The sequence below is a fragment of the Chiloscyllium plagiosum genome, unplaced genomic scaffold, assembly GCF_037043375.1.
Source record: "Chiloscyllium plagiosum isolate Xiang-an unplaced genomic scaffold, Cpla_swu_hap1 HiC_scaffold_37, whole genome shotgun sequence".
Taxonomy (NCBI): domain Eukaryota; kingdom Metazoa; phylum Chordata; class Chondrichthyes; order Orectolobiformes; family Hemiscylliidae; genus Chiloscyllium; species Chiloscyllium plagiosum.
This window is the reverse complement of record NW_028270175.1, coordinates 34168888-34194864: the sequence shown is the minus strand read 5'-3', so window position 1 is coordinate 34194864 and position 25977 is coordinate 34168888. Positions and strand designations below refer to the sequence as shown.

General features: G+C 38.0%; 1 protein-coding gene across 3 annotated transcripts in view; it reads right to left on the bottom strand.

The window, feature by feature from the left end:
* The window catches only part of mtor (mechanistic target of rapamycin kinase), a 387814-nt gene that overhangs the window by 233645 nt on the left and 128192 nt on the right, over positions 1 to 25977 (bottom strand). For all 3 annotated transcript variants that reach the window (XM_043675588.2, XM_087980582.1, XM_087980583.1), the window contains exons 26-28: positions 18714 to 18856; positions 16202 to 16364; positions 12768 to 12913 (exon numbers count right to left, since the gene is read on the bottom strand). In XM_043675588.2, coding sequence (XP_043531523.1) covers positions 12768 to 12913; positions 16202 to 16364; positions 18714 to 18856 — 452 coding nt within the window. The remainder of the gene's footprint in view (positions 1 to 12767; positions 12914 to 16201; positions 16365 to 18713; positions 18857 to 25977) is intronic.

The window sequence follows — 25977 nt, the reverse complement described above, 5'->3', positions numbered from 1 at the left end:
TATACATTTCATATGAAGCTCATCTGACAATCTAGCTATGCTGAGAATTACTAAACTTTATCTTCGACTGGAGAATTTAAGACTGTTTTGCTCAGAGAAAGGAATGCTGAAAGGAAACTTGTTAGATATATTCAAAATCACCAGGGATCCGGACAGAGTAGATCGGCTGAAACTTCTCACTTGTGATAAGTCTAGAACAAGAGGGCACAGATTTCAATAATTGGCAAAAGAACAAAAAAAAAATAGTATAAGAAAAACAAGTTTCATAGAACGGGCGGTTACGGTCTCTGAAAGGGAATTGGACTGTGATCTGAAAAGGAAGAATATTCTGAGCTATGGGGAGAAGGTAGGACAATGGCATTAAAGAAATCAATTAGGGTGTAGGTTTGCTCGCTGAGCTGTAGGTTTGATATCCAGACGTTTCATTAACTGGCTAGGAAACATCATTAGTGGCGACCTCCAAGTGAAGCGAAGCTGTTGTCTCCTGCTTTCTATTTATATCTTTCTCCTGGATGGGGTTCCTGGGGTTTGTGGTGATATCATTTCCTGTTTGTTTTCTGAGGGATTGATAGATAGCATCTAGATCTATGTGCTTGTTTATGGCGTTGTGGTTGGAGTGCCAGGCCTCTAGGAATTCTCTGGCATGTCTTTGCTTAGCCTGTCCCAGGATAGATGTGTTGTCCCAGTCGAAATGGTGTTTTTTTTCATCCGTGTGTAGGGCTATGAGGGAGAGGGGGTCGTGTCTTTTTGTGGCTAGCTGGTGTTCATAAATCCTGGTGGCTAACTTTCTTCCTGTTTGTCCTACGTAGTGTTTGTGGCAGTCCTTGCATGGAATTTTATAGATGACATTGGTTTTGTCCATGGGTTGTACTGGGTCTTTTAAGTTTGTTAGTTTTTGTTTGAGAGTGTTGGCGGGTTTGTGTGCTACTAGGATTCAGAGGGGTCTCAGTAGTCTGGCTGTCATTTCTGAAACCCCAGGAACCCCATCCAGGAGAAAGATATAAATAGAAAGCAGGAGACAACAGCTTCGCGTCACTTGGAGGTCGCCACTGATGATGTTTCCTAGCCAGGTAATGAAACGTCTGGATATCAAACCTACAGTTCAGCGAGCAAACCTACACCCTAAACCTCAACCTGAGCTACAAACCTTCACAAACCTTGCGAAAGAAATCATTCATTCAAAAAAACCAGTGCAGACTTGCCAGGCCAAATAACCACCTACTGCGCTAGAATAATTCTGTTCCCTTGAACAGTTTTGCCCTTCCCAAAAATAAAACCCACTTAACTAAATGTTCTTTAAGTGCAGAAGTAGTTGTAGACAACATGATTGCAACTTTTATTTTCAAAAGTAACCTATACATGTTATTAACAGTATATAAAAACACATTAGCAGTTTTATTCATATCATAAAGTTATGCATCTACTACAGCAGTCTACCGCAAATGTAACTGGATCTATTTGGTATATTATGCCAAGGCTCAACCCAGAATAATGACCACATAATTGAGGTCACCCACAGGGAAGATAGCGAAGTTAAAACAACATTTACTAAAGGAGTCAATAATTTTAGATGAAATAAAGAATTGTTGCATTTTTAAAAAAAAAATCTGCTTTTCTAAAAGGAAAACGGGTGGTAAGGATTTTTTTTTAAAGAAAATACACTTGCATGCTTAATAATTCCAAACTCTGAATATGCAACAGAACTTAAAAGCTTTGGCTGATGCACATGATGAAAAGTTACTTAAGTCAAGGAAAACTGAATTATTGTTACAAGATGTTCCGTTCTATTGTTTTTAATTGTGCAAAAATATGAATGGATGTAAAGGCAAACAAGTAGCTTGATTAAAATTGTATAGCTCTTTAGATTCTTTGTGGAAAATGTCTACAGAGAATCTTCATGCTTCTGCTTGGTTTGCAGCATGTTTTGTTTAAACAATTTGCAATTTGCTTCCTTGTGTAAGGTATTTACATGCAAGTTACTAGAAACTGTTAGCACATTTCTAGACTAAAGTATCAATATTAGTCAATTTATAAAGGATTGATTTTCTCACCATTTTGTGGCCGTGTACTTTTGTTTGCTTCAAGAAAGTAAACTTCTTAGTGAGAAACAAATGTCAATTTGTCATCCGGGGCTACATACAACTTGTTGTGTAATGTGTAAAATATGTAGCGTACAACAGCAAAATAAAGTTATTAATGCAGTAATGTACAACTTTATTGCGTTGTACAAGTCTAACAAGGTTCTTCTTAGAGGTACATCATGCCTCAAAGAGTGATATTTTGCTCCAGCAAACTAAGAATGTCAAGTACAAAACACCATGTTATAGTATAATTTTTGCACTTTTATGAAAAACATTAAACATTTCATGAACAAATGAAGAAAATGAGACTGACATTCGATTATTTACTTGCTGAATGTGAATCCCTGAAGCCAAGTGATAGCCTTCTTATTTGCTGAATTTAAGGTAATTAGACCAGCACAATATCTGTAGAGGGGACACCATACAATAACTGTGCACTACAAATATATATTGGGGAACAATGGATTAGCGTTTGTGCCATATTCTCTGTCAGAACCAGAGATCAGCGAAGAAGCACATTATCTTACAAACTGACTGAATTCCAAAAGAAAAATAAATGACTCTTTCCAGAAGCCCAGTCTGCCCAAAACCATCTGGCTTTGACCAATAAGGTATACTCTCCAAATCTTACAACTTAATGTTGAGGGCTTATCTGACACCATATGAAATCTCATCAGATATCTTACTACCCAAAAGTCTATTAGTATCATTTTCTTACAAGATACCCATTTGGAAATGAAGATGATGCTATTTCTCAATGGTTTTGATCTACCCTGCTATTCCCTTCTTACTAGTCTATCCTTCTGCACGAGTACTTCTGCTCAGAAGTAAAGAACCTTAGTTATCAAGGAAAAAGGAAGATTAAAATGAAAAAAGATGTCAGAACAAATACTTTCAACATGTAACAATTATAACTTCTTGCATCATCACAAAGATTTTGACCAATGAAGAAGCAACTATCTGCTACTTTATATTCACTCTAACAGCATAAGCAACTTTATATAATTAACACAGAAATGAAAGCTCTAATCTTCTAGAAGCCTAGGTGGTAAATAAGCCACTGGTATAATGTTTAGCCATGAAATTCAAGATCGAATTTCCAGGCTGTGAGGAGTTAGCTAATCTAAACTAACATATTAATTATGTTGCGATGACTGACCTCGAACAGGACAGAAAAAAATAAGCCCTGAGGTTCCTACCACATCTTTATCCAATATCTCAAATGGCATCTGTGGATACAATTCAGGTATGATGTGCACTACAAGGTTCAAACATCATCTGATAAACAATGCAAAGGATCAAACTAGATGGTGATTAGTGAGGTGCTCTGAGTCAGGGGAGTCCAATTTTTCAAACTATAGCGAGGGGAGCACATCAAACAGAGTAAGCAGTATATTAGATTTATGTGGGAATGGGATGCTTTAAATAAGATTTATAGCAACTGGTCAAATGTGTTAAATATTAGTTGGATTTATCATTCCTAGTCAGTTTTAATAACAGTTCTAAATTTTTTTTGAAGTAAGCTAAAGTAAAATATAGTTATGGAGGAGCAAATTACTGCAGACGCTGGAATCTGTACTGAAAATAAAAAATGCTGGAGGTCACAGTGGGTCAGTTAGCATCCATGGGGAGAAAGTAAGCTAATGTTTCAAGTCTGGATGATTCTTCATCAGAGCTCTAAAATTTAGTTAGCAGAAATCAAGTAAAGTCAATGCTTTGCAGCGCAGCTCAGTTACATGGAATGCATGGTCGATGGTATGTGGAAAGTGATAGATACTACCAGTGACCCAGACGAGCACATATGCAGTGAGTTAGTGTATAAGTGGTTATACTGCAGGCCACGAGCATAGAGATAAGAAGGGAATAGGTAACCACTAAGTGATGCAAGAGAACCAGGTTGGGGTCTCCAGAGATCTCACTCATTAATTGGTTTTCTATTTGGAATACTGGTGGAAGTGCTTTATATCAGAAAATGCAGTCACAACTACGTTCATGGCATTGTGGGTGACACAACTGTTTGTGAAAAGGCAGAAGAGGAGGAGAAAAGCAATGGTAATGGGAAATATTATTAGCTAGAGGAACAAACAGTCATTTCTATGACTCCAAGTTAGCTTGTTGCCTCCATGATGGAGGGGGATTATGTTTGGAGTGTGGCAAGGGTGGTTTCGGGTGCAGAGAGAGTACGTATGTATTGGTTAGAGAGGGTCTCATGGATGTCATGTTGGGATGGTATAAGTGGTCTGGAGAAGGTATAGTTGGGGTGTTTGAGGCAAGTGTGGGGGTCAGTTGAATAACTACTCAGGGGTTAGACTATGTATTTAATAGTCTAATTTATTGTGAGCAATTATTTAATTAATTTCATTGGAATCCTCTGAAGTCTCCGATTTAAATGAATTTTTCAAAGGGTTCCAGGAATAGGAGAACTGTACAGAGAAACCTTCAACTTCCTGTGCAATTCCTTCAGAGTCTGGTACTATGGGAATTCCATCATGTTCCCATGAGCAACTCCTATCTACATTGAAATAACGACAGTCTAGCCATTGGAAAGTCTGGGAGTTTGTATCATTTCTAAATGGGGAGAGGATCTAAATAGTTATTTTAATAAGAAAAGGATTATTATACAGAATAGAATGCATGATATAAAATGCGACTAAAGACAAATCAATCACAGCACTTCTGAGAAAATATATTGGACATTTTGAGGGGTACAGGGAAATGGGATTACATCAACTCCTACATTGAGCTAATTCTTGGCAATAGGTATCTTCCTTAGCCCATTTCTGGATTGAAATTTCAATGAATGAATAGCCTTAAAAGGTACACAAATAATATATAAAACTGCATCATATTCTTATTGTCACACAAATCACACTGAACTTGAACATGTAATAAAGCCAAGATAAGCAAAATTCAGGTTTGTGCTTCCGTATATTCTCCTTTTTGTGCTGCAGACTTTCCTCAGAATGGCTAAATAAATAGGATCACCATATCTTTGTTGGGTTAAAAGAACTGTCCATTGCAAAACTAGAATCAAAACCAAACTTCTTTCCCACCCCCAGCAAACGATACGAATGCTGCCCCAATCTTCAAACAAATTCAAAATGAAGGCGACATTGTCAACTGCTTCATATACGTTGACGTCCATATGTGCACTTCAGATTAACTTTCTGCAGTGAAGTTAACCTCTACAGTTTCTTTTCCTGTTCCTCTGTTGATATGAAGTTGTTCAGGCCAGGCCAAATACAATATGACCACTACAGGCATTGCAAAAAAGGGCATCATTCTGGGAAAAGCACCTCTTACTCCACATCGATGACACACTTAATATTCATATTGGTTAATGTGAGAAAGGTGGCCAATGTCTGTCAACACAGGCAAAATTGTACGGACTTAGTACTGTTGGCCCATGCAATGTAGGAACTGAGCTGTCTCTGCACAAGCTTATTTACTGAGAAACGCTAGAAGGAACAGAGGATATTTCCAACAGATGCAAAATTATTCTGGTTGCAAACCAAACATACTATCCTCCACATCTGAATTTCCATCAAATGAAGTTTAATGATGGGAGTGGCATTATTGGAAGTTACCCCTCAGCACTCCAAAAAGGCATAATGTAAACAAAGATGAAAAGGGATCAATTATAGAATTGTATCGTGCTTTGAGGTGACTGGGGGGGGGGGGGGGGGGGGGGGGGGCGGGGAAAGGAGGAGGAGGAGATGGTGTGTGTGTTGTTGTGGGGTTGAGAACATGAATCATTATTGAATTACATTTGTTCTGTTGGCTCAAGTAGGAGAACGAAACAGCAAAAGAAACAGAAGGACAATAGACCTATTAACTATGATTTGGAAATGACGGTGTTGGACTGGGGTGGACAAAGTTAAAAATCACAACACCAGGTTATATTCCAACAGGTTTATTTGGAAGCACTAGCTTTCGGAGCACTGCTCCTTCAGCAGGTGGTTGCCCTGATGAAGGAGCAGCGCTCCGAAAGCTAGTGCTCCAAATGCACCTGTTGGACTATAACCTGGTGTTGTGTGTGATTTTTTTAACCAATTAACTACATTAAGCATCAAGGGAAGGTTGAAAATGATAAGAACAAATACTATAACTAGAGTAATCATAAAAGAGGTGAATGCCTTTGATGGAAGTTGGCCCTGTGCGGTAGGGGGCAATGAAATTAAAGAGGAATAGTTCAACTTACATGGTAGTAGGTTAGTAATCTAATCTTTTCTCTGCCACTTGTCAAAATTGAGTGTGTTTAGAGTAAATAGTTGCTTTCCATTATTGATAAAAGCTAGCGTGAATTGCTTTTGTCTAAAATAGCAACCAGTCCACAAATTAACAGTCTAATTTTGATTTTAGACATGATCATGGTGAGTTCAATGATGGTAATGACATTGAATGCCAAGGGGAAGTGGTTAGACTCCCCCTTGTTGGAGATGGTCAGTTTCTGGCACTTGTGCAGTACAAATGTTACTTGTTACTTATTGTACCCAAGCCTGGATGCTATCCAGATCTTACTGCATTTTGACACAGACTAAGGAGTCTCAAATGGCACTGAACACTAATTTTCTAACTTAATCCCATGTGAATGCCTAATCTTTATTTCACTTTCAGTAAAATTATAAAATATGAACCGTAAAGTCTGTACATCAATTCTGGAGTGCTGTTTTTGAGATGTTTTAATGCTAATGGTCATTTAGCTTGCTTGCTGGCATCACTGTTACCAGATGTCAGAGATACCCGAGGGCAATGTTTAGAATGAAACCGGAGAAAGATTTTGGGCAGTTTTCCGGTCTGCAATGATTATCATCCCTGCTCAAAATCTGGACCAATAAATGCATTGATACTGCGACAGAATTATAATACTGTCAGTTCTTCAATAATGCAGGGTCATATGGAAAAAAATAAGATGGCATCCAACAGTGCGTGCAAGTGATTTAAATTATAACAGTATGGCTTTTCACAGAAAAGATCTGAAAAGGTAGACCCAACTGTAATTTTATTCAAATTGGAAATATTTATTGGCAGATTTATCTAACTTACAAATGTCTGTAACTATTAACTTAAAATTCTACTCAATTTGTTCTAGAAGTGAAAATAACGCATTTTGAATGACTATCATGCTATTTAAAACACTGAACTATAATCATGCCAGAGGCTGCGGTCTAGTATGCAATCCAACATCATATGTATTTTACTTTAGTAATATTCTCTACTTCAAGTAAATCAAGTCTCAACTAACTAAACAAATAAAGAATTCCCTCTCTGAATGTCAGCTAATTATTAAACGGGCATTAATTCTATTGCCCAATTATTAACATTTTCATATTGTTTAATTCATTGCCAAGAATATAATCACTTGCCAGTATCTGAATGTGAAGCTGGGTCTTGTGTCATAGTGATAATGTCCCTACATCTCGGCCAGGAACACAAGACCGACCTAGAACTGAGATATTTCATAATATGTCAGACCAGGTTGATAAAAAAAGTACATTAAAATACTTTGAATGGAATGACTTTTCAAAGTCTCTTTAATGCAACATAATTTCAGTCCAATCTCTTTGTTTTGCATTTATAGGTTAATATCTCCAAAAGGCTGCATTTCAAACTTTACAAAACAGATTTCTAAAATAAAATTATAGAATGATATGTTCCAAATGAAATTTGAAAGGCTGCAACATGTGCGATTAATACTTCAAGCTAAATAGAGAAAACAGAGAAAAATAAACTTGTTAAATTCACTGGAAAAAAATTCACTATGAAAATACAAAGAAAGACAATTCAACATATTACAACAGAGTCACCAAAAAGTTGAAGGCCTAAAATGGAGAGTGTGAAGTTTGGAAATTAGAAGAACCTGAGCCAATGTAAATTGGCAAGACCTTGGGGAAAATGGTGAGAGGGATACCGTGCAAGATAGGGGATATTTCTATGAGGTCAGAGTTTCTGGAGGAGAGAGGAGTTGAGGAAACTGAGGATAAGAAAGAAGAAAGAAGAGGATTTATATGGAGTTTTAATATGAATGGTAATGCAATTTGGAATTTGCAGATTAAGCAACATAAAATCAAGTATTTCTAGTCAAGAAGATTTAATAAATATAGTTGTGGGAAGCAAGGTGGCTCAGTGGTTAGCACTGCTGCCTCACAGTACGAGGAACCTGGGTTTGATTCCACCCTTGAGCAACTGTCTGTGTGGAGTATGTACATTCTCCCAGAGTCTGCATGGGATTTGTCCAGATGCTCTGGATTGCTCCAACAGTCCAAAATTGTGCACGTCAGATGGATTGGCCATACTAAATTGCTCATAGTGTCCAGGGAGGCGCAGGTGAGATGGATTAGTCATGGAAACACAGAGTTACAGGGAGAGGGTAAGGGGGTTGGTATAGTTGGGATATTCTTCAGAGGGTCAGTATGGTTCTGATGAGCCAAAGGCCTGCTTTCATGCTGCAGGGATTCTATTATCATCTTCTGGCTGAATGTAGAGATTGTTTTTTTTGAAAAAAATGGTAAAAAAGTTTAAACAGCAGTACATTTTTATCATTAAACTGACAGGAAAATTATTTCAGATCAATAGCACACTTCAACAAATGTTTAATTTTAGCTACGATTAAAATATTGGAGTTGTAATTTTATGACTCATTCCAAGTCAGACTAATCACATTACTCTGTTAGCTTGATATCAGAGTCATAGAGATATACAGCACGGAAACAGACACTTCAGTCAAACTCGTCCATGCCGACCAGATATCCCAACTTAATCTAGTCCATTTGCAGCACTTTACACATATCCCTCTAAACCCTTTCTATTCATATACCCATCCAGATCTCTTTTAAATGTTGCAATTGTACCAGTCTCCATCACTTCCCCTGGCAGCTCATTCCATACACACACCACCCTCTGCATGAAAAAGTTGCCCTTTAGGTCCCTTTTAAATCTTTCCCCTCTCACCCTAAACCTATGCCCTCTCCTTCTGGACACCCCCCACCCCAGGGTAAAGACCTTGTCTATTTACCCAATCGATGTCCCTCATGATTTTACAGACCTCTATAAGCTCACCTCTCAGCTTCCAACACTCCAGGGATTTACCCCAGCCTATTCAGCCTCTCCCTATAGTTCAAACCCTCCAACCCTAGCAACATCCTTTTCCATTGAGAGCTCGGAATGAAAGGTTTGAAGCGCAATCAGAATTCTTTTCATTGTAAATTCCATTAAGTTGTAACTCGAACTATTCTTACAACGAGATTCACTTATCCATTCTGAAAGTGTTAGTGTCAAAAGTATCAACCATCTTTTTCTCTTTACTAGTGCGGACAAACTTGCTATGCATTGCCACTAGTTGCTACATTTACCTCAAACTTCAAGTGTTATAAACTCATACAGATTTAAAATTCAATCGACATTTAACACAATTTTTTTGGTAACATATTTTAGCTTTGGACACCATTGGAATAAACACCTTTGTTTTTTAAAGAAACTTGAACATCTTCATACAATGCAGAAAACAAAAGCTAAAATGCTACAGTTACAACTTGTAGACATTTCTTCTTTACTAAGAAACCGAGCAAGAATCCAAAAGACTTTCTTGACAACTATCTAGAACAGAGAAATTAGTCCTGTATCATGTTAGTGTATTTAGAATGTTGAACTTATAGCTTTGATTTCTGACTTTGTTATCTTAAATAGTTAGGGAAGGTTTACCATATGGAAAACTATTCAGCTGAGTTACCCAATCTATCAACTGCCATGAAAATGGTCAGACTCATCCTTTGGAGTTATCAGCAAAAAGTATTGAGTTTAGGCCATTACATAATATGTAATTAAATAACATGGAATTGTCCCCATCTAATATTAGGTAGCTCATGTTTCAAACAAATTAAAGAAAATACCACAGAGCTTCAAAGTAGATGCTAACATCTAATTAGCCTACCAGAAATGACAATTTTCAGTTTTTGTAGTATCCATCAGAAGTTGCTTTAATGATTACAATATTTTTATGCCATTTCTAGCTGTCATAATCCAGTCAAGTAAGCCAAGATTCAGCCAAGTAGATAAGACTAGAAAGTTATTTTCAGCAAAAACTACCTCATTTAATCATTCTTGTTAAATGTAACTTATATGTTATTACCAGATTATTTCAAGGAGCTCTAAATGAGGCTTAGGCAAGCATTTTTCTTGTACTGAACTACCAGTTTTCAAAGAATTACATGAGCAATACTTCAAATGATAGCCAACCAGATTATGCACTTGAACTCTTTAAACCTGAGCTACTAACAGCTCTTAAAAATGGTCAACAATCAAAGTAACCTTCCATTATTTATGGACTACAATTGCTTCCATGAAATCAAACAGGATACCCAAACAAATATCTGTAGAATGTCACATCAACTCAAAGAGGTGAACCAGGTGCCTTATTGAAACCACATTTCCACTTTATTAGTTGAGGAATGCAGCAACAGCTAATGTACCAAAGCTTCAAACCTCAAGTTATATTCGTAGTATTTTTTGCATGTTTTATTCTAAGTTGGGCATGAATTCTTAGCATAATTTAACTTTGATTCATGCTGTAATAATAAAAGTATCATCCAAATGCAAAAAGTTATTGGCAGCTGCATGAGTCTTAAAATACACGTTCCATAAATCAATCTAATCTGGGCAATTGGAAACAGAATTTAAATAGAGGATGGTCTCCACACACATTGTTACAAATGAGCTCAAGTCGTAACAATGCAGAGTAGCAGATTCTCTTAGCAAATATAAGGAGGCGAAAGACATTTTTTGTCTTTGAGATTAGGTAGACACTGTTAACATAAATCAGTACAATGTCTAAAACAAATATAGAAAAAACTAGAATTGGATGGTTTTTTTTAAGGGACTCTGATCAATGACACATTTAGTTTATTCTTCTGGATTGTAGCAGCACCTTCACGTAGAGAAGTTCAATTTTTTTTTAAAATCTTGACATTTATCTCCGTCTTGTTTCTTTATATCACATGCTGTTAAAATTTCCCACTCACCTCTGCTTCAAGAGCAGATTCATGCTGAGCTGAGCTGTGATTTCCCAAGCTCTCCAAAAATAATGCACCTGCTCTTCATATGTAAGCCTGATCAGAAATTTTAACAAGATATACAAACCTAAATATATCACAGTAGAATGAAATCCTATTCCTCAAATGCACTTTTTGGTGACATTGCTGAATAGAAAGTAATAAATTTCCCTGTTCCTTAAACTGCCCCTAATTTGAATTAAGAGGCAATTTTAACTTTTGTACAAACTGAGCTGTAATGTAATGAAAAGAAAAACTAGGGAAAACAAAACTGCATATCTAATTGAAATATTCACCTTGATTACATATATTGCATTATATCTTTGAAACAAATGTCCACAAACATGGCGATGTTGATTGCTACAGATGAAGCAGCTTGCATGAAACATTTCCTTCAATCAGTAATACTCTTCTGAAAATAACAGTATCAAAACTTTATAAGGCAGAGTTGAATCCTCTGAAAGCTACAGAGGACCCCTTTCGCCACCAGCTATCGTCCATTTCTGATAAGCCAGAAATTAGATTTTCTTAATAAGGCTTTTCACTCTTACACTGAATGAATAACTGCATCAGTAACTTTCTTTCAGACTCAGCAAATAAAATAAATCAGAAGCTCGGGTTAAATACATACACGAATATCACTTGACTTTGAATATACAAAGATTTATTCAGATATGTAAACTTGACAAACTTATAAAAATATCCAAACCAACATTAAAGTATACAACACATTTCAAATGATGGAACAATTACGATCTTGAAAGCATGTCAAGAGTTAAAAGTTCTTTGCAAAAACATAGATGTAATGCTTAAAGGGAGCAAGGTAGGTTAGAAATCTGGCTAATATAAAGTCATGTAAAGACAATATATAATTTGTCTACAAATTCTGACATACATAAGCTCTTTTGATTGATAAAGGATTATTAGACAAATGTGGTCACTCATTTAATTGATTGTTTATTGATGAACACAGTCTAGTAATATTCATTTTCAACTCAGTTTAGAGAGGTTCTCTCTATAAACTTTTAAAATCGGTCAAAGAAACCAGCTTTCTTTTAGACTGGAGATATACTGTGCTCAGTAAATATTCAAATCAGCACAAAGTGAGGAGTAAACTGGCAACACGACTAATATACTTTCCAGTCTTCCAAATTGCACCTCAAATTGCTTGCACAGTCAGAATGGCAAAATGGTTACTAACCTAAATTTTCTTTTATTTAATTGCAATCTCAATTGCCAAACACATGTCTTAAACTGTACCAGCTCAGTTATCTTTTTCACCTGTGCAACATGGGGATCTGTTTTTCGTGGAGACCAAGGGACCAAAATTGGACATTGGATGCAAAACAACTGGTCTTAGATTAGTTTTCCATAATACTGTTTAGTCATACTGCAGAGGCTGGAATTGTTCAGTTCCACTGTTCATTGTTCAGTTCCACTGACTTGACTAGAACTGGATATCATGTGGCATATTGCAGGCAGCAAAAGAAAGTCCAGCTTTTGGGTTCCTGTTCTTATTTAATTATACCCCCTTTGGCAAAGGTTTCATCATTAATTATTTTCTGGCTATCCACTAAAATTAAAACTACTGTATATTGCATGAATTCTACATTTATTTAAATAAAGCAGTTCAACTTACCTGATTAATGATTCTAGAATTGCTGGACAGGGACCTTTCTGGAACTCCAACTCCTTATAATGTAAGGCTTTGGCATAAGCACGACATTTGGCTGCTCTTTCTCCAAGGAGGACAATGCCATTATCATCTCTCAGTGGTAGAGGGCCCTGATAGAAATTAAGGAGTTAGCTATTTGTTGGCCAAATAGTTTATTCAAATGTTTTGGCACATGTTTGAATGTATCAAGTTGACAAATAAGGCAACATTAACAACAAACACAATATTCTACATTTTGCACATAGAGTATCTGCCTCAACCCCCAAAGGGGATAATTTCCTGCAGTATATTGTATACATAGAAATGTAACAAATAAATAATTCCATTTGAAATAAATACTGAAAGAAATAATTTGCAATTTTTCGGTGTCACTTGGCATGACAAAATTTTAAATACCAAAGATTAAAGGATAATCTCAAGGTGTTAAAGATATCAAATGAATTGGGTTCGGGTAGGCAGAGAGAAACTACTTGCCCTGATTGTGGAGTCCAGAATGAAGAACATAAACTTAAAATTAAAGCTCAATTATTCATGCAGGGATAATGTCCAGAAACACTTCTTCACAGAAAGTAATTGAAGTGTAGAACTTTCTTCCAAAACATCTGTTCAGTCTCGGTCAGTTGAAAATTTCAAAACTGAGATTGACAGATTTTTTGGGGGGGAAATGGTGTTGGAGTTAAGCTACAGATTAGCCATGATCTACCTGACCACTCGAACAGACAGAGGAACTGAAAAGCCAGCTTGTTTCTGAGTTTCAACCCATCTGTGCTTTTTAAGCAGAGACTCGCCTGCTGCTGGGGCTGAATTACAGCTGTCAGTAGCCTTATCTACTCTTATTAGGTCTCTAGACTATATTAGTGACTATTTTCTACCACTCAATTATCTCTATTACACAATCACTATCCATAGTTCTAGTTCCACCAAATACAAAACAAGGAGAAAGGCAGTTTACAAAATAGACAAAGACAGACAGTGAAAAATAGATGATGAAGACGCTAGCAGAAAAATAAGGGTTCAGGGGGAGAGGGACACACAAGAGATGGGCAACTAGAACAGAGAAGAGAAAATGACAGACAGAAAGATGGCGAGGAAGAGAAATAGAAGATGGAAGAGGGAAACAGAAATACTGAAAGGGAGAGAAAACAGTTCAAAGTTGAAGGCAAAGTGTTAGGTGAAACAAGAGTAAGAAGATGACAATTTATTTCAAACTCTTCAGTTATGCATTGCAGAAACATAATCCACTTGGAGCAGTTAGAAATTGGTCAAGCTCAATTAATTTTAATCCCTTTTCAAAAAAAAATCTAACAAATAAATTTTGATAAACTTTGTCGAGATAGATAGTAGTCAGACCTCAAAGTAAAAGGTGACTGCTTCAAGTTCAATAATCCAATTGTCTTAAATCTTTATGTATGCGAGGGAAACATTCTACAGTAAGATGGTTGGATCTTAAAAACTCACTGCAAATATGTTTTACATTTTCTTAATATAGAAGCATAGCTCAAAAGGAACAGATAAACCAAATTTATTGATGCTCAAAGAAAACATTAAAAGTACCAACAGTGGAGTAAGCCTTTACATCATTGTTTTCAAGCTGGTACGTGCAACTTTTTACCTCATTGCACATACCTTTGTTTGTGCTGAGACAACAAAACATAGACCAGAATAGTAAAAAGAACTTTATTAGCACATGTAATAAAATTTCAGTCAGTCACTCTGCTCTACCAAATTCCCTCATGATGGCCATGGTTTCAGTAACCTCAGTTGGGCCACCATTTGTAGGTTAAATTGATAGCTAAAGTCGTCTTAGCTTAAAAGAGGTGGTGCTGACTTTCAGCTATACTTGTGTTCAGTCAGGTAATACAGGTAGTTCTTCCTAAAAAATGGTTGCATTCTTGCACAGCCCCACATTATAGAAAAATCATAACTTTAGAAAGATCGCTTAAAGTATTGGCAATGTAATCACGTTATGGCCAACACATGTTTTAAAAGTTCATGCTTTAGAAATAGTGTCTCCAATTTGTCAATTGCATTACAGCAAATTTGTATTAACAAAACCTGCATTATCGCAGAACGACCTTTCCAGAAAATAGCAGTAGTAGATGGTTTCGCCCTTTGAGCTTACTCAGCCAGTTAATATGATAATGGCTGATCATCTGACTGAGGACCCCGCTCCCACTTTATTTCAGTATCCTTTGATTCATTTAGCAATAAAAACTACACCTAACTCTTTCTTGAAAAATTTCAATGTTTTGGCCTCAACTGCTTTTTGTGACAGGGACGTTCACAGGCTCACCACACTCTGGCTGAATAAATTTCTCCTCATTTCAGTCCTAAATGGCCCTAGACTGTGACCCCTGGCTCTGGACCCCAGAGACCCCATCCCAGGAATCAGTCTGGTAAATCTTTGCTGCACTCCCACCACAACCAGAACATCCTTACTCAGATAAGGAGACCAAAACAGCACACATTATTTCAGGTGTGGATTTCGCGAAGACCCTATACAATTGCAGCAAAACATGCCTGCTCCTGTAGTCAGACATTCTCACTAAGATGACCAAGATACCATTTGTCTTTTTACTGCCTGCTGCACCTGCACACTTTCTTTCAGTGACTGGTGTACAAGGACACCCAAGTCTCATTGCACTTCGCTCTCTCTTAAGCAATTCCCAATCCAATGATAATCTGCCTTCATGTTTTTTCTACAAAAATGAAGACCCTCATATTTATGCACATTATAGTTCACCTGCCATTCACTTGCCCACTCACTTATCTGTCTACAACATACTGAAGCATCTTTGCATCCTTGTTACAATTACCCTCCCACCCAACAGTGACACTTCTAATTGCATAATTAGTTCTCCACTCCAGCAGCACGTTTCTAATAAAATGCAATTAGAGAATGGTGTAGAGGATAAGGTAGGAAGCAAACAAAGCATTAAGAACAACTTCCTATGTAGAAAATACTTACTGTAGCAAAGCATCTCAAGGAGGTTCACAAGAGTATTACTGATCAAAATTTGAATGATCCCATGGCAACAAACGTTACATTATATTTTGATGAATGCAGGAAAGAGAGAGAATGAGTGAGTGAGAGAACAACCAAACAAGTGAGAGAAAAGGGTGTTAAGGCAGCAAGGCAGGGAGAGGGCAAGAGATGGGGGGAGTGGGAAGACAGGGAGAGGGAGAAGGGGGTGAGAGTCAGAGGGAGGCAGAGATGGGGGAGAGGAGACAGATAGAGACAGATAGAGAAAGAAAAAAGAGATGAGAGATGGAGACAGCGATGGAAGGGGGGAGATAGAGGTAGCGCAGGGGGTAGACAAACAGAGCATGTTCAACAATTTTCATAAAAGACAACACCTTCAGAACTTGACACTATCAAATTTAGCCTCTTTTTTCACCTTGTCACTGTGCTCCATGAACTCTGCAAGGTTCAAAAGTGTCTGGGTGACCTCAGCAATGTCTTGAGAAGTCAGAGCCTGCTCAATACTTCTGATCAATTCATCTTGCTGTGCTTCATGTAGTTCTGACCAACAGGATAGGAAAGCTGCATTAAACAAGTCTCTGCATGAAAGAGAAAATTAAACAAGTTTTAGAAAACGAAAAGAAAAACAAATTATTCATATGTCCAAATATGGAAGAAACTTTAGTTATAGAATGCACATTCATTCAAAATAAAGGACAACTCAAAAAATTCATCAATGTTCAAGCAGATTTATTTATGTCACCTCATTTTGCTGACTGTGAGCTCTGCATCCATTGATACTTTCTCAAAAGGCAATTGTTCAACATAAGCCTAAACAAATGCTAGGAAATTATTCAGCAATTGATGTGGGCTTCACAGTCAGGCCTGATCTAGTTTTCACTTCATTTCTGCCTATTACAAGGAAGGTTAAAGCAGTTAAAGAAAAATATAAATTGGATTTGAATTTAGTTATCTCATCATGTGGGGTAAACAGAATGACCCTGAGCAGAGATCCTTGTCAGAAAGAACACTAATTTAATTCAGCTTGGATCGCAACTTGCAACTGTAAGCCTTTGAGTTGAGCGTTTGTGTAAAAAGGAGGAAATATTGAAAATTTTAAAAAACCCACATCAGTAAACCTATAAAAGTGCTCAACACCATTTAATTACAATTTAATATGGTGGTTGTTATGTATGCTAATACATCCCATATCTTGCATTTATTACTGCTTCATTCAAGCAATTTTGTCAAAGATATGCCTCTCATGTAAGACAAGCATCAATATTACACAGCTTTTGCCCATGAAAGTTCCCTTATACGGGCAGTTGCTCACAAATATTTTTCTGTCGGTTCATTCTTATTTTAATTAACTTTCCTTTCAACTGTTGCTCTGTTCATTTGGCACTGGGATGTTTCAATGGCAAGCCTCCTTCCCAACACTTATCTTGGCTATCACTAGCAGAGCTGATTGTACACAGACAGTAGCAAAAGTCTGGGACTAATTAGACTGCCCACCTTCTTGGCTGAAGATGGTGTCCCAGATGAACATCATAGAAGGCAAAGGAAGGACTGAAACTTAAAATGCGAGGTGCTGCACTTTGGGAAAGCAAATCTGAGCAGGATTTATACACTTAACGGTCAAGTCCTAGGAAGTATTGCTAAACAAAGAGACCTTAGAGTGCAGGTTCATAGCTTCTTGAAAGTGGAGTCACAGGTGGATAGGATAGTGAAGAAGGTGCTTGTATGCTTTCCTTAATTGGTCAGAGCATTGAGTATAGGAGTTAGGACATCACGTTGTGGCTCTACAGGACATTGGTTCGGCCACTTTTGAAATATTGTGTACAATTCTGGTCTCCTTCCTAGATTAGATTCCCTACAGTGTGGAAACAGGCCCTTCGGCCCAACAAGTCCACACCGACCCGCCTAAGCGTAACCCACCCAGACCCATTCTCCTACATTTACCCCTTCACCTAACACTACGGGCAATTTAGCATGGCCAATTCACCTAACATGCACATTTTTGGATTGTGGGAGGAAACCGGAGCACCCGGAGGAAACCCACGCAGACATGGGGAGAATGTGCAAACTCCACACAGAGAGTCGCCTATTGGAAGGATGTTTTGAAGCTTGAAAGGGTTCAGGAAAGATTTACAAGGATGTTACCAGTGTTGGAGGATTTGAGCTATAGGAAGAGGCTGAATAGGCTGGGGCTGTTTTCCCTGGAGCATGAAGGCTGAGGGGTGACCTTATAGAGATTTATAAAGTCATGGGGGCATGGATAAGATAAATAGATAAAGTATTTTCCTTGGGGTGGGGGAGTCCAGAACTAGAGGCCATAGATTTAGGGTGAGAGGGGAAAGATGTAAAAGGGACCTAAGGGGCAACTTTTGCATACATAGCACGGTGCGTGTATGGAGTGAGCTGCCATAAGAAGTGGTGGAAGCTGGTACAATTGCAACATTTAAAAGGCATCTGGATGGGTATATGAATAGGAAGGGTTTAGAGGGATATAGGGACTAGATTAGTTTGGGATATCTGGTCGGCACGGATGAGTTGGACCGATGGGTCTGTTTCTGTGCTGTACATCTCTATGACTCAAATTGAAACAAAAGCAGTTGTGAATTCTTTTCCCAAGATCCCTCAAAAACCTCTTTTAGCTTCTAACTGCCAAGAACCAAAGATTCATAATTCAGATTTGAACAAATCAGACATACCTCTTTGTTGAACAAATATTCAACAGCACTTTACAGCAAAGAGGTCTGGTGGCAGGGGTGACATTTGTGGGAGGACTGAAATTAAGTGAATTCCTTTAAGTCTCTAGCATTCTTCATATGTCAGTACAGACGTTCATTACAATCATACTGCCAGTTCAATACACTGATTGACTTATATATTGCTCAAACTTATTTTTAGTAAATTACCACAAAATATTAAGCTGGAAATTTTACCTAGCTAAAGGATTATAGGCCTGAGCTAGAGACCAACATGAGCGGAGTGCAGGTGATGGAGATTCTTTAAGCAGTTCCACACTTAATCGCCTCAGCCATTCCATCCAGTCATCTTTAGAAACTCTTCTGGCAGCTCCCCAAGCCTGAAACGCAAATCAAAATTCATACAATTGTTCCTTTGTGACTTTTTTTGGAACAGTTCATTGCACAAAGTCCAGTAACATTACCAGAGGTAATTCAAGCATGAATGAAGTTACTCATTACCATAGTGCTACTAAAATATCTGAGGTTTATGAAGGAAACAGCCTTCATAATCAATTTCAGGTATCAACAAATTTAAAATAAAAGCATTCATGCTTGTCTTATACTACTGAACAAGGTAGAATGTGCTATGCAATCATCTATTAATATCATGAACAGTACTTTCTAAACTTAACCACAATCATTTTCATTTCAAATGAATGACAGAACATCATTAAAAAAAACCAATGTGGCATTCTAATAAATTAGATCATCCAAATAACTACTTCTATTCATTTTTATTGTTGAACTACTGAAATAAAAACAGACAATGCTGGACAAACGTAATCGTTCAGCCAGCATTTACAGAAATGATCAAAATTAACATTTCCAAGTGATGACTTTGAATCAGAACTAGAAAAAAATAGAATTGAAGCAGATTTTAAATAAGCATGGCAGTGATGGTGGTGATGGTGTTGTAAGTAAGAGAAACAAAAAAAAGGGCCAACCTGCAATAGTGTGGAAGACAAGAAATAAATAACAAAGAGGACAGAAGTGAAGAATAAAAGGAGGTGATAATGGAAATAGTGAAAAACAACTTAAAGATCATGTGGAGGAGGTGAAAGCTGTTGTCCAAAAAAATTAGAGCCAGAGATACTGATCTGAAATTGTTGAAGTCATTGTTGAGGAAAGGTTGTAAAAGAACTAAAGAGGAATCTCCTCCAATTTACATTGAATTTCTCTGAATCAATGTAGAAGACCGAGGGTTTAATGCAAGTGGAGATTTATAATGACAGGAAACTGAAGGATGCTGAAAAGAAATGTTCTGCAAAGCAATCCAAGATTTGGGGTGGCACAGTGTGGTTAGCACTGTTGCCTCACAGCACCAGGGTCACAGGTTCAATTCTAGCCTCGGATCACTGTCTGTGTGGAGTTTGCACATTCTCCCAGTGTCTGTGTGGGTTTCCTCCGGATGCTCTGGTTTCCTCCCACAGTCCAAAGATATGCAGGTGAAGTGAATTGGCCATGCTAAATTGCCCATAGTGTTAGGTGCATCAGTCAGAGGGAAACGGGTCTGGATGGGTTACTCTTCGGAGGGTCGGTGTGGACTGGTTAGGCCAAAGAGCCTGTTTCCACACTGTAGGGAATCTAATCTAATCTATGTCTAGACTTCCCAATGTATTATAGACTGCATTGTGAGCAGCAAAGAGTGTATTAAAAGTTGAAAGTACAATAAATAAATTACTGCTTAATGTGGCAAGAATATTTGGTCCCTTAGTAGAGCTGATAAAAGGGCAAGTGTTGCATTTCTTACACTTGCATGATAAGGTGCTGTGGGTTGAAGTGCAAAGTGGATCAGAGTGGTATAAAGGGGCAAATGTTCCAATTGGAATGCTGAATGCAAATGGAGGTAAGATCTGTTGTTTTTTTACTGATTCACAGGATGAGGGCGTCACTGTTTAGGCACCATTTATTGCCCATCCCGAATTGCTCAGAGGGCAGTTAAGATTCAACCACATTGCTGTAGGTTGGAGTCACATATCGGCCAGGCCAGGTAAAGATGTCAGTAAAGGATAGTGAACCAGATGGGTTTCTCCAACAATCAACAATGGATTCATGGTCATCATTAGACTTTTCATTCCACATATTGATTGAATTCATATTCCACTATCAGGCGTGGCAGGAATCGAACCCGGGTCTCCAGAACATTATCTGGCTGTCTGTCTTAACTGTCTGCGATAATACCACTAGGCAATTGCCTCCTCTAGGAGGGCATGGTGGCATCATGTTAGAGGTGGCAACAATTGCAAAGAGTAATTCAATGAATGTATTTCTTTAAAATTCATTCATTGATTGAATGCATCATTATCAAATCCAGAATTTGTAGCACATTCTTACTTATTTTGAAATAGTGATGGCAATTTGCATTCTTGAGCCTCTGCAGTCTGTGAGATATAGGTACATCTACAATGTAATAATATTAGGGAGGGACTTTGAGGATTTAGACCCACTGACAGTGAAGAAGTGGTGGTATAAGTTCTCATTGTGGTTTTAAGGGAGCTCCCTTGTTCTTCTAGGGAATCGAGATTATGGGCTTGGAAGGTGCTGTCAAGAAGGCCTGGTGAGTTGCTGAATTTATGACTGCCAGCATGTGATGCCAACATTTCTGTCTCAGGCCTGCCAGTGACCCAGCAAAGCTCAACACCTCATCTTCGACTTGGGGGCCTTACAGCTTCCAGGACTCAATATCGAGTTGAACAATTTTAGTGCAGACCACTTCCTTTGATGACCAACAGCCACCCAACACACCAGGTACTATCATGAAATGTGTTGCTTTCAGTGCAGCCAACCTATCTTCACCTACGCATAGTCTCCATTATCACCTACCTTCTCTTCTTCCCTGGCTTACTGTCAACAATCCCATTGTCTACTGACTTTGTTTTAAACTCTGTCTCTGGAATCCCGGTCTACCTACCCACTCACTCCTACCCCTTTACACTCCCCGTCATCAGCATAAACACCAGCTTTTCCTAGCTGCTCAGTTCTAAGAAAGGGCCACCGGACTCTAAACATTAACACTGCTTTCTCTTCAGATTCTGCCAGATCTGTTGTGTCTCTCCAGCAATTTCTGTTTTTGTTTGTTTCAGATCTCCAGTACCCACAGTTCTTTGTTTTATTTCAATATATAATAGACAAATTTGCTCCATAGACTCAGATCCCAATTCAGCAACATTGAAGAAGTTTTCTTTTAAATCAACCTGTTTAGAAATGTTACGACACCCCTGTCAAGGTGAAACTTGAACTCAGAACTTCTGGTCCAGAGGTAGAAATACCATCACTGCACCACAAAAATCCTCGCAACATGGTTGAATTACATCAAAATTACATCAGGTGCAATTACTAATGGTTAACACACAAGTTGTTAACCTTGTGGTATTGTCGCATTGCAACATCTGCATCAAGACATCTTTGCCTTGGCAATAACAGTATATTACAGGATAGAGCTTGTAAGAAGACCTATGGTGTATTAGCGTTCATTAGCAGAGGGATTGAATTTAAGAGTCGTGAAGTGATGTTGCAGCTGTACAGGACTTTGGTTAGGCCACATTTGGGGTACTGTGTGCAGTTCTGGTCGCCTCACTTTAGGAAAGATGTGGAAGCTTTGGAGAGGGTGCAGAGAAGATTTACCAGGATGTTGCCTGGAATGGAGAACAGGTCGTACGAGGATAGGTTGAGAGTGCTAGGCCTTTTCTCATTGGAATGGCGAAGGATGAGGGGTGACTTGATAGAGGTTTATAAGATGATCAGAGGAATAGATAGAATAGACAGTCAGAAACTTTTTCCCCAGGTACAACAGTGTGTTACAAGGGGACATAAATTTAAGGTGAAGGGTGGAAGGTATAGGGAAGATGTCAGGGGTAGGTTCTTTACCCAGAGAGTGGTGGGGGCATGGAATGCGCTGCCTGTGGGAGTGGCAGAGTCAGAATCATTGGCGACCTTTAAGCAGCAATTGGATAGATACATGGATGGGTGCTTAAGCTAGGACAAATGTTCGACACAACATCGTGGGCCGAAGGGCCTGTTCTGTGCTGTATTGTTCTATGTTCTATTACAATTCCAAACTAGTTCTCACAATGACACAACTTTGACATTTCATTCAGCAGTGACATTAATGCTGTTAAAGCGCCCAGCAGTGCAGAGAAACTTACAAACCAGGAGCAGGAGTAGGCCATTTAACCTTTCGAGTCTGCTCTGTGATTCAATAGGATCATGGTGGATCCTCTACCTTAATGCCATTTCCCTACATTCTCACTCTCACCCAGTGATGCCTTTAAAATTTAGAAATTTATCTATCTTATGTTATGTACAGTGACTTGGCCTCTACAGTCTTCTGCAGTAGAGAATTCCAAAGGTTCACTACACTTTCAGAGACATTATTTCCTCATCTCAATCCTAAATGGTCTACCCCATAATCTGAGTCTCCACATCTGGTTCTAGTTTTGCAACACAAGGAAATCATCCTCTCTGCGTCTCATTTATCCAGCCTGTTAGAATTTTATATGTTTCAATCAGATCCCCTCTCATTATTCTAAACTGTAGCAAATATATGTCTACTCAAACCAATTTCTCTTCACGGGAAAGTCCTGCCATCCATGGTATCAGCCTAATGAATTGGCACTGTACTCCCTCAATGGCAAATATGTCATTTCTTAGAAGGGAGACCAAAACTTCATGCAATACTCTAGGCATGGTCTCACTAAGGTCCTATATAACTTCAGCAAAACATCCCTATTTGGGAATGTTTCAAATCTTTTTGCAATAAAGGCCAATCTACTATTTGACTTCCTAACTGCTTGCTGCACCTGCCCATTTACTTTCATTGATTGGTGTACGACTACATACAGGTCCCTTTAACATCCACACTTCCCAACAAATGATCATCTAAATAATCCTCTTCTTTTTGATTTTCACACTGAAGTGCATAACTTGACATATAGCCATGGTGCACTGACCATTGCCAACAAAAGAGAATCTAACACCCTTGACATTCAATAATCACCCATTATCACCATCCTACTGCAGGAACACCAGCAATCAGATACTGAGCAGGACTGGTCATTTAAATACAGTGGCTACAAGAACAGGTCAGAGATTAGGGGTCCTGCAGCAAATACCTCACCTCTTGACTTTTCTAAGCTTGTCAGACACCTCTACTTGGCACAAATCAGAAGTGTAATAATACAGTCATTTGTCAACATGAGTGTAGCACCAACATTAAAGAAGCCCAAAACCATCCAAGCCAATGCAGCTTGATTAGTACTATAGCCGCAAACACTTACTCCCTTTATACGACATTCAATAAAAGCAGTGTTTACAATATACAAAATACATTGCAGAAATACTTGTGGTTTTGGTCAGGGGTGTCTATGAGGGGTATAATGATCAACTTGTAACCATGGTGATTTCTTTCCAGAGAGAGACTTCCTGGAGAAGTAATGGGGTTTCATTTTTACTAGGCGAGATTTATGTGGGAACAGAATAAAAAGTGATGAGCAATAGGTTTTACTTTAGAAGGTCACAGATAAATATACCTTCTTTTAGTGAGGAGAAATACCAATATCTTGGGGAAAAAACTTTTAGGTTTTCAATTGGCAGTCTTTGCTAAAGTGTTGGCTGAAGCTAAATGTGCAAAACAGTTCCTTATGAGAAAGGGAGATAGTTTAGAACTGTTTAGAATATGTTACCTCAGTGTAAGGAATTAACCAGACCAGAGGTGTTTGGTTAAAACCAGAGGGATTATTTGAAGCTGAGAAATACTCAAGAAAGAGGTAATTAGAGTCCAAACCTGAATTGATGCCCCATTTAAGTCAACCCTGTGTGCGATAGAGAAGGGAATTATCTCTGGTGTTTGAGCCTTTTTAAATGAATGTTTCTGGGATTAATGGGGTTGTTTTTGAAATTGGTAAACTTGTATTATATGTAAATTGCTTGATTATTTCAATTTTATTTTAATTAGTTTGCATAATTCATTTGTCTTGTTGTTAAAATTAAATTTGTAGCATCAGATTGTGAAACCACCTTTTTAAAACCAAAACAAGCAATCAAGCCACATTTCAGCTTGGGATCGGACTTGTCCAATAATAACATCAGCTAGGATAATAACAACAGTAATACAAATGACAAAAAATGTATTCTTCTTAAATAGCTTCAACATAAGATCACCTAATTAATGCCTGCATCAACTTCAGTGTTGTAAATTTACTTCGGTTACTCATATTAAATATTGCAGCTGTGGGCTTGGAGACTACCAAGAGAATTAGAAAATGTAGCAACACTTGATTTACAAGTTGTGAGTCACTTGGTTTTAATATGCTTACAGCATTTGAATTTCAGCATTTACATTAGGAATTACTTTAGGAATACAGCATTCTTCAAGCTTCAGGCCATTTTCTCAGCATTAGGTTTAAGGCCATTAATAGCTTCTGAAGAAAAAATTACTGTAATCTGCAATGTGTTTCAAAACAAGTAATGGAAAGTAAAAATGAAAAACAAACCACGTTGTATTCTGAAGTTTCTGTAAAATATCCCTGCAATTAATTTAAATACAATAAATATTGCAAATTATATACCGTCATTCTAATTATCCTTTCAAATTTAAATGCATTTAATTGACATTCATTCAAGGAATAGTTTGACAACAGAAATATTTCATATTCATGTTCAGGTTATTTTTAATTGACCCTGTATTGTTTGCTTAAAGTAACCAAACATTACTAAAGACCATAAAACCACAAGAGGTAGAAACAGAAGTAAGCCACTCAACCCATTGGTGGAAGAGGCTTTGTCTTGTAGAGAGAGGAGGAGAACTTCTTCAAGGTAGGCATCCTTGGAAGAGGCTTAGGAGGAGAATTTCTTCAAGGACAGGTCCACCATGAGATTATGGCTGATCTGATAATCCTCAACTCCACTTTCCTGCCTTATACCCATAAGCCATGATTCCCTTCATGATTAGAAATCTGCCTATCTCAGCCTTAAATATTATCAGCAACCCAACCTTGATAGCTCTCTGCAGTGAAGAATTTCAAAAGTTCACTAGCCTCATCTCTGCCTTAAATTTGCATCTCTTTACTCGGAGATTATGCCCTCTAGTCCCAGACTTTTCTACAGAGAAACAACTTCTTTGTATCTATCTGTCAAGCTCCCCAGGAATTGTTTGTGTTTCAATGAGGTTTCTTCTAATTCTTCTAACCTATGAGAACAGGCCCAACTTACTCAATCTCTTCTAATACGAAAATCCCTCCATACTCACGATCAACTTAGTGAACCTTCTCTAGACTGCCTCCAATGTCAGTAAATCTTCCCTTAGATAAACAGACCAAAATTGTTCACAGTATTCCAATCATAATTGGATTCGTGCCTTGGATAATTTTAGCAAGACTCCCCATTTTACACTCCATATCCTTTGAGATAAAGGCCAACATTCCACTTGCCTTGCCAATTAGCCGCCCAACTTTGATGCTAG